Source organism: Equus przewalskii, chromosome X (assembly GCF_037783145.1).
Source record: "Equus przewalskii isolate Varuska chromosome X, EquPr2, whole genome shotgun sequence".
NCBI lineage: Eukaryota > Metazoa > Chordata > Mammalia > Perissodactyla > Equidae > Equus > Equus przewalskii.
In genome coordinates this window covers 40438155-40447909 of record NC_091863.1, presented here as the reverse complement: position 1 = coordinate 40447909, position 9755 = coordinate 40438155, and the positions used below count along the sequence as shown (strand labels likewise).

The following is a 9755-nucleotide window of genomic DNA, read 5'->3' as shown; positions in this document are numbered from 1 at the left end:
CCTTATGATATATGCATTTTCCTGTATATTTGATATACTTCAACACAAGAGCTTAAAAATGGTATCAGGTCACCTGCAGGGGAAGGTCAGTGTGTAATGACACTGCTGTGGGCGCTGTGCTTCATATTCTCAGAGGACCTGGGCCTTCACTGCTGGGTGTGAAAACATATTTGGTGCAAACACAGGTTCCTGGCACCAGGTCTGCTGCATTATGACAATATGAGTTCAATGGGGGCCACTCTGTTTCTTGATTGGAAAAGACCTCTTGGTTGATGGCATCCCTGATCAGGATTCCCTGTGGATGGGGAAGAAGTGAGGCAGTTACCTATGTGAACTGTGGGCCAGAATAAGTTTCAGCATCTGGCTACTCCAGGAAATGGGAAGTGGTAGAGTTCCAGATTTTCAACCAGGTTAGGCCAAGAAACACATGGGAAGCACGTGTAATGGGTGAAAAGGAAGTACCCCATTGTTTGGCCCCTCATTCTGAGCTCTTAGGGTAGATAAGGCCCCCAGTTGTGAGCACCCATCTTTAACCTGTGCCCTTCTGGACCTAGACTATAAATCTACATGTGAACTGAGTCGCCCTGGCCTTACAGGGTGAGATGGAATCTTAGTTAAAGAATTAACTTAAATTTCACCATCTCATGCCCACATGTACTTACACAGGAATTCCAGTCCTCAGGTAAAATAGTCCGATTGTGTCTGAAAGTTCCCAGCAGGTCACAAACCAATCTGTTTTTGGTATCTCTCACGTTCTTTCTTACTTATTCTGGGCCCCATCTTTGTGTCCTCTGCCCATGAAGCTGCTTAAAAAGTACGCGCCCCTTCCCTGCCCCCTCAACTGCTGCTGTGCCCACCATGGGAATGTTGATAAAGGTGCCAAGGGTGTTACTTCCTGATCCCCCTAAAGGCCCCAACCGTGGAGGTGCCCACCCATGTGCCAGACATGCTCAAACAGGCCTGAATCTCCATGTGAGCTCAAGGTAATACATACCTGCTGAATACGTGATGCCCCGGGTCCCACGGTGGTGAGATCTGAAAGCAGGCCCTGGCTGCTGTTACATTCCATGGCTCAATATGGGGGTTGGTGATGGATAGGGGCATAGGGCTGGGCTTGAATGGCTCCCCTGTTGCTGAGGGACAATGGTGTTTTCCAGAGAAGGTGCGTGCTTCAATCAGGAAGTGCCAGGCACAGCTGCTCCCTCTGGTGGTCTGTGCCTTCCACCAGTGCAGACAGGGAGGTCAGCTTCAGCAGTCTCGCGCCATTCATATTTCTTAGAACTAGTCCTGAGTGCAGGGTATTTAAAAGACAGTTTCTGTATCAGACAAACCCAAAATGAGGTACATTCTATTAAAAAATGCTAATGCCATACAAGACCAAAAAGAAAGGTTGTGGAAATATTCCATATTAAAGGAGGCTAAAGAGACACAACACTAACAGCAATCCCTCGCCCTAGACTAGATCCTGTGATGGAGAGGGAAAATGCTGTGAAGGACGTTAGCGGGTCAACAGACACAACTGGAGTACAAATGGTAGACTAGATCATCAATGTTAAATTTACAGAGGCTGTTAACTATACCACGATGTAGAGGATATGCCTATTCTTAGGAAATGCACGCCGAAGTACTCAGACACGAAGGGCCATGATGTATGTATGTAAACTTTGCCCTCATATGGTTCAAATACACACACACACACACACTTATGAGAGAGTGCATACATGCAAACGATAAAGCAAATGGGGTAAAATGTCAGCAAAAGGTGAATCTGGTAAAGGGTATCCAGATGTCCTTTATACTATTTTTAGTTTTGCAACTTTCCCGTAAGTTTAAAATTATTTCCAAATAAAAATGTTTAAAAAATGTAAAAGGCGGTTTCTGTGCAAGCAGTCAGAATCTGGTGGCACATGCCTGACTGAGGCAGGGATGAGGGTTGATGGCTGTCTTCCCGGGCAGGGCTACCAGACACATCCCAAAAAGTAGTCAGATGCCCCGCATGAAGTTGCAAAGTGGCATCTGAAGCCATTCACCTCTTGACCTCCTCCATCATACAAGATATCAAAAATAACACTTTTTACATTCTCTCCTAAGGGTTATCGGCCCTGGGTGTTGGTGAAAATTTGGTTACGAAAGTAAGGTGTACTGGTTCATTCATCCATCTAATAAATGTTTTGCATATCTACTTACTTTGTGCCAGGAACTGTGCTAGGGGCTGAGGATGTCCCTCAGAGGAGACACAACCCCTGTCCCAAAAAGCCTATGAGCTAGCTGGGGATGAACCCACAACCACATAAATAAATGTCTATTTCCAAATGAGTTGACCATGAAGCAGACTTGGGAAGCCCTGGGGGAGCCCAGCCTTTGACCAGAGCCAATGGATCCAAGCCCCATGGGGCTGATATACAATCAGCACCCCCCAACCCCACCTCTGGATTTTCTAGGTTATAGGTATTTTTGTATCTGATGCTGAGGGGAAAAGAAGGAACCACCAGTGCTTACCCCATCCTGGAGGCATCCCATCTGTTTCGGCTTAGCTCTCTGCAGGCTGCTCTGCCCTCTGTGAGACTCAGGGGAGAGGCCAACATGCCACCCCATCCCTATCCCTGAGCTGGTGAGCCAGTGAGCTTCGGAAAACAGTGTTTCAACTGATCTATGCCTTCATGTGAATGTAGCAGCTATGCCTATAATGCTTTTGGAAGGCAAAGACCACCAACACTCTCATGTGGAAGCCTGGCAGCCTCCTGGCCCTGAGTCCCATCAGTGGGGTGCTGAGTCACGAAAACAACATGATTGTCTTCCAAATGGACAGAATAATGACTTTTGGGGACAAGTGTGGTTCTACCCCCCACCCTCGTGTGGCACCGACTGTGATGCCCTGTACACAGGGACAATAGCGGAGTCCAGTGCCCTGGGGCTCCGAGGAGACAGCGTTGGGAAGGAGTTGTAAGAGTGTGTGTGACTGCATGTGACACAATGTGTGTCCCTTCTGTCCATGGGTCTCAGGTGGGACTGACCTCACCTCTAATGCACTCTGGTCCTGGTTCAAAGAAGTTTCAGATCCAACAAACGTTTACTGAGCCCCTACAAAGTTCCAAGCCTTTTACTTTATACTTCGACACATTTTATATCATTTAATCTTTAACAATAACCCTTTAAGGTAGGAATTATCTGCATTGTACAGATGAGAAAACAATCGCAAAGAGGTTCATTGATTTGCTCAAGTATATCATACAGCTTTTTTTTTTTTTTAACACTCACACGCTATACTCTTAGCTGAGGCCTGTCTGTGCTGGTTGCTTATCTTACAGTATTTCTTGTCTTCTCTACTTTTGGAGCAGTTGCTCCCCTTATACAAGCCCCCTTCTGTCTTCTCCTTTCACTAGCCCACGTGGGCTTTTCTTTTTTTAATACTGCATTTAATAGCACAAAAAATCACGAATACAAAGAAACTGGCAAAGGTGTTTGTCAATGAGATATCCCTGCCTCCTCCACTTTTCCGCTTTCATACCCATATATGTAATGGGCTACATTTTTATAAACTTTTCTTTTTCCCCCCAAAACATGTAACTGTTATGTGATTGGTCAGTTGAAGCTGAAACACCCATGGAGAAAGATGTTTTACGGTTACAAGGGCACACACCCCCCCCACACCCCCCCTCCCACCCCACACTTTCCCACACAATCTTTTGGAGGAATATAGGATATGTACCAGTGTCAGGATTTCCCTGCTCCTGCCTCGCCCACTCAGAGCATTCCTGCCATTTAATTTTCCTTTAAGGGACTGCTTAGACTAGAGCCTCTTCTCCCACCCCTTCTACTTCTCTTCCAATCAGGACCTGTTAGACACTGGGTACTGTTCAATTCTTACTCTGTCAGGCCCATGGGCCATGCAAGTAGGTCCTTTAAAATCTCGATGCCAGTTGTAGTATGGGTGTCGTCATCTTCCATTACAGGTAGGTCTGTGTGTCACTTCAATAGGCTTGCGTATTCATTTCTTTCACTTTTTCTGACTCATGTTCCAGGACCTGTTTGTGATAGAACAGTAAATACCCTTCACTGTCCAGGACGTCCTTAATACTGGCCTTGGTGATGACAGCATCATCACACTTGAACCACTGGTCCTTGTGGTGCCGGATGAAGCTGGTGTAGTGGCCACTCTCCAAGGTTCCTTGGTGATTAACCACAGCAAACAAGGAATACTTATTCTCGTCGTTTCCACTATTGGTTGGCAGCTGCAACTGTCCATTCATCCTGCTCTCTTTACTCGAGGCCATAAACGGTGTCATATCCAGCTCCAGAGGAAAAGATATGTATGTAGTGATCTTGCGCCTCTGTTTGGCAGAGTGTTCAAACCGTTTGAAATGAAAACAGGCAACAACAGGTAATTTATTCATTGTGAGCTGTTTGGTGGATTCCTGGTAGCTTTGGCAACTACCACATTTGATTTTGGCACTGCTTCCTAAGTGCTCTGGCCTCGTAAACCTTCGCAAACAGTCCGTGAGGGTGGTAATTCCTGGTATGTGGCTTTCCCCATTCACACTGCTCTCCCTCCCTGGGCTCATGGGCCAGAAGGAGGTGCAAGAGCCAGGCAAGTCCAAACTGATGTCCCAGCACGGGTCTATCGTGGTGGAGACACCATGGCAGGCTTGACAGGTGACATCAGACTGCATGCCACCCGTGAAGATTTGGTCTATGATGCAGTTACAGTGGTTGGGATTGTTGGCCGCCTTCCCGGCATCATCACCTTTGCAGTGCCTGTGCAGGACATCTAACGCTGCAATGAGGAACTCATGGGCGTCCTGCTGCCTGTACCCTGCTAAATGACGCGCATGGATCCACACCAGGTGCAGTAATTTATAGGGAACGTGAGGAGATGGGTTTCCAGAATACAACTCTCGAAAAAGCGAAGACATCTCACAGACCAGACACAACTCGGGACTTGGCATTTCACATCTGTGCCTGTCAGAGAGGAAGAAATCTCTCAGTATCGGAGTATGGGTAAGGGCCTGGACGATGCAGTTCATAAAGCACGTGTTGCCAAGATTGATTAGTCCTCTTAAACCGGTGATTCTCCTTCTTCTCGGGTTGTGTCCCAGCAGTTCTAACTCGGGTTTGGTTGTCTCCCAGGTTGGATATTTCTCACCGAGGCCTGGCATTGAACACTGCTGGTGAGAAACCTCAGTTGAGGTGGAGGCTTGTAATTTCAAAGCTTCCCCTTGCTCTTCTTTGGCAATTTGCTCAATGTCTTTGTCATATACATAATCCTTACACATAAAGCAGTATATACCTCCATAATAAAGGTCTACGGCTAAGTTGTGTTGTTTTGTCTCAGCGTGCTCATGAATGTGTTTCTCTGTGAAGCAGCCAAAGAAGACACAGGAAAGGCAAGAGTGGAGTCTGTTCAAATGGGTGCCACACACATGGCAGATGCACGACTTTGCCTTGCTTTTCCTGGTCTCTGGGGTTCCACACCACACGAAGCACTGGTAGATCACCCGCAGTTCCTGCCTCCAGTTCTCTCCCACCTTAAAGCTGTTCACGTGGGAACAGCCTGGTGGACCCACAGTGAAATCCACATCCAGGCATCCGCCCCCAGGGCCGCGCCGGGGCCGGGGCCGGGGCGGGGGCCGTGGCCTAGGCTGCGGCGGGGTACGGAGCCGGGTCTGTGGCCGCGGCCGGGGTCGGCGGCGGGGGGCACGACTGCGCCGCGGAGAGGGATCGGGGGGCCGCGGGGGGTCGGAGGGAAGGGTAGGGGGAGGAACCTCGTCGCTGCTGCCGCCACCGCCGCTCCGCGCTGGGTTCTCATCCTCCAGCTCCTGCTTCGGCTCCCCCTTCGGCTCCTGCTCCGCCTCCCGTACCGGCTGGGGTTCGGGCTCCAGCTTGAGCTCAACCCGGCGGCCCGGACCCTCCGCCGTCTCCACCTTCCCGGCGGCGTCCACCTTCCCCGCCGCCTCCACCTTCTCGGCGGCGTCCACCTTCCCCACCGCCTCCACCTTCCCCTCCACCTTCGCCTCCGCCTCCACCTTCCTCTCCGCCTTCTCCGCCGTCTCCGCCGTCTCCGCCTCCTCTACCTCCTCCGCCTCCACTGGCGGCGGCTCCTCCCCCTGCTCGCAGGGCTCGGGCGGCCACTGGGCGTGGCGGCGCGGGGGCCACGCAGACCTGGGGTGTCCCCCGCCCGGCCTGAGGGAGCGCGGTGGCTGTGGCAGCTGGACCCAAAAGGGACTTTCACTGAAGGAGGCGGCGGCGGAAGCAGGCGACGCCCCCGGGAATCCTCCCGCCGTAGCCCCCTAGCGGAGGCCGCTTCTGCAGCCAGGCCCCGTTTCCTTTAATTCAATATTTCCCAAACTTGCTTGTTCACGAGAATCACGTGGGGAGCGTGTTAAAATTACAGATTCCTCGGCTCCACCCGCAGACCTACTGAATCAGAATCTCGAAGGGAGGCGCTCCGGAACCTGTATCTTTAACTAGGGCCCGAAAGGATTCTTATGATCAGGCAAGTTTGGGAAACACAGCTCTAATTCATTGAGGCTGGCGGGAAGGGGGGCGGGGACCGCGCAGTCTCTTTAAGGCGCTTCCAGTTCTCGGCTCCAATCGCTGCTCTGACCCCCTTCATCGTCTCCTCCCCTCTCCTCGTCCTTCCCTTCGTCTGTGCGGCTTCCCCAGCGCTGTGGGGCTGCGGACGGAGGGGTAGCCTAGTCCAGAAGTGTCTCTGGGGCTGTGAAATGTCCCCTCAGAGGGTGGGTCCTGAGGAGAGCAGTCAGAAGCTGTGATAGGCCATCATCTCTGTGGCTGAGCCTGCCCCCAGCCGTGTCCCAGGCTCCCCTCCCACCCCAGCTTCTGCTCTGCCAGATAAGGATGAAGTCCCAGCTCCATTCTGGGTCAGGCCTGGACCCCAGATCCGGAGGGGCAGAGCTCCCAAGGCCACTGGGCCTAAAGAGTCACGTCCCTTTGCCCATCTTATTGGTGCTCTGCACAGTCTGTGCCTGCTCCTCGCCTCCTGCTCGGGCTCCCAAGGCCACGGGTGGGTTGAGGATTTGGCAGCCAGCCTTCTGGCCCAGCAGACGCTGAGAACTCGGGGGCAGCGGGAGGGACAAGGCACTACAAGGCCATGCCTACAGCTGGCACCTCCCCTATGGCCCAGAGAGGGGCCTGAACTACAGGACACCGCCTCAAGCCCCTGAAGCCCTAGCAGAGGCCCGGGTCGGGCAGCAGGTGGGACTGGGAGGGAAGCAGCTTCGGTCATGGAGCTGCCAGTGGAGGGAACGGGCAGGCATGGGTCTGAGGACCTCTGGAAGCCCCTGTGGCCCCTGTGCTGAGAGCTGCTGGCAGTGGGCAGCCGCACCACGGAGCCCAAGAGGAGGGAGCCCAGAACAAGTGGCTCGGGTCTTGGGCACACTGGGGCATGTCGGGAAGCAGCCCCAAGTGCCGGTCCCCGGGAGGGAGTGCTGCCCAGGGCAGGCTTCAGGACCTGGCTCAGAAGTAGAGGCCAGCCAGTGCTCGAGGATGAGGGAGTGTGTTCTAGGAAGAGTCTGGTCCCCGAGTCCTGGGGATGGCTGGCCTTGGCCCAGTACCTACTGCCCGGCTTGTGGGGCTTTGCTGCCTGATTTTACCCTAGCAGAGTTCTCCTTGGTTAGCAGCTGACATCACCCCTCGACCTGACCCTTCCCTCCAGGGAGGGGGGTGACTAGGCCTCCTGGGGTTAGCAGCAGGAGTTGGTTGTCAGGAATCAGGAGCCCTTAGGGAGAATAGGATGTCTGATTCCCATACAGCTGAGGTTCCCAGAGCTGCCCTGGTGCCTCCCCTTCCTAAGCCAACTCTCACTTCAATTCCTTGAAGCACCTCAGCATCCTTCCAGTCAACGCCTGCCCTTTGTGCCTTGCAACCAGAGGAACTGCAACTAGTGCATTCAGTGAAGGAATCTTGCTCCTGCTGCTGCTGCTGCAAATGACTGAGGTCATGGAGTGGGACCAGGGAATGGGAGGTACTCTCATCCCACCTCCACAGAATAACAGACATCAAAGAGACCTAAAGATCTCTGTATACCTGGGACAGTCTATGACTGAAGACTAAGCATGGCGACCTGACTGCCTTACTGATCAACTTCCTGCAGAAGCTCACAGGTCCAGCATGTTCTAGAAGTGGGGGGCTCTGCCATCATTCACTCAACAAATGAGTAGATTCAGCTCCAACCCAGTGCCAGGAGTTGTACTAGGAGCTGTGGACACAGCACTGAACCAAACAAACCTGCTCCAGGGCCAGAATCAAGGCTGGATTCCCCAGAAGGCAGACTAAGGAAGTGTCTAGGTCACCAGCAGAGAAGAGGCACCAAAAACAAAAGAATCAAGAAAAAAATCTCGGAAACAGTTTGACATTTGATTTTTTTTAAAGTAGTCCTCATGGGAAAAGTCAGAATTTTGTTGTACTTCCTTCCATTCATTTCCTGATTGCATGTTGCTTTTGCTCTGAATCACGTGTGGGGGAGTGTCAGCATAATCCTTTTGATGCTTGTGCTTGTATGGGTCTGGATTCAGTCCTGGGCAAATGTCACCATCTCTGCCTCACAAAGACCCCACTGAAGTCTAGCAGGAGGGACTGACCTAAGGAGAGACCCCTCCTCATCGCAGTTGTGGCTCCTAGGGTTGAATACAGCTCTGACCACAAGGTGGCAAAAGAGTATATGACACTTCTTTTTATGTTTGTTTTATATGTTTATATAAAACTATTGGTTTATATCAAAATACTCTCTAAAAATATGTTTTAACGTTGTGCTCCTTCACACATTTTTAGGTTGACATCTAAAATTTTGCATCAGAAATGTCAGCTGAAAAAATAATGTGATTTCTGACAAATATTAATATTCACAAACAAAACTGTTATGTCATGATTTTACATAAAACTGGTGAAACCTAAATCCTTGAGTGATTTGAGAGCCACCATCATCAGTTTTAAAAATTCATAACTGAGCTCCTCTTTGATGGTTGGAAATTGTACATTTTCCCTTTTCTCCCTGAGTTCTTAATTCCATTCTATTCTTCTAACAGAATTTTATCCCAATAATTTATATTTTTGCACTTGAAATGATTTTGTTGATTATCCTATTTCCCTGCAGCAAAAATATGTATGTATTTTGCTATTTAAGTGCCTTTTAAATTTCCTGTGATTCTAAAGCTCTATGTGTTGTTTAAAATTTCACTCTCATTTGAGTTATGACAATTTGTATTAGGATCCGATGGATCAAAACATTATAAATATATTACAAATTTTGATAGGTAATTATTAAACATAAAGACAAAAATTTATTAGTAAGTCTTTTTTGGAAAAAAGTTAGTGGGTGTATCTGTGGATAAATATTGCGTATTTTTAGAATGAGACAGGATTCAGCATCAATTGTCTTCCTATTTTTTGTTTGGTTAAATGTTAGCGCACAGAAGCCTTGTTTATATAAATAAGTAAATGGGAATGGACATTTTGTTTCAGCAATGTCACTTGAGTCTTTGAATTCCTTTGGAGATATATAGGGGGAAATTACACAATGATTTATCTTGAGAATTATTTTTCATGATTTATCAGCTGACAGCTCCGTTGGGTTCTCCTTCAGTTTTATTGGAAGCCATCTCAGTTGCTAAAGGGTTTGATACCTATTCATTTGTTAGAGCAATTTGTTTCTTCTCCACTGACAGCAGGGTTTGGAACTGTTTTTCTGGTGCCCTGAGGATTTACACCACAGGGCAGTGTACCCAGGTAAGATTCAAGTT

General features: G+C 49.7%; 1 protein-coding gene and 1 long non-coding RNA gene across 2 annotated transcripts; one reads left to right on the top strand and one right to left on the bottom strand.

Annotated features, from left to right (window-relative positions):
* Positions 1-3084: 3084 nt before the first annotated feature.
* Positions 3085-5527, bottom strand: USP27X (ubiquitin specific peptidase 27 X-linked). The gene has a single exon (XM_008507096.2). It carries the CDS (start codon positions 5271-5273, stop codon positions 3972-3974), a length of 1302 nt encoding a protein of 433 aa, XP_008505318.2. The 5' UTR covers positions 5274-5527; the 3' UTR covers positions 3085-3971.
* A 585-nt stretch (positions 5528-6112) lies between these two features.
* LOC139081201 (uncharacterized) lies at positions 6113-9464 on the top strand. The gene is made up of 2 exons (XR_011536326.1): positions 6113-6493; positions 7770-9464. It is a non-coding gene; the product is annotated as an uncharacterized lncRNA (long non-coding RNA).
* The last annotated feature ends 291 nt before the right edge of the window (positions 9465-9755 follow it).

Excerpts from the sequence above, each read along its gene's own strand:
- USP27X (XM_008507096.2), bottom strand. The coding sequence starts at position 5,273 with ATGTGTAAGGATTATGTATATGACAAAGACATTGAGCAAATTGCCAAA.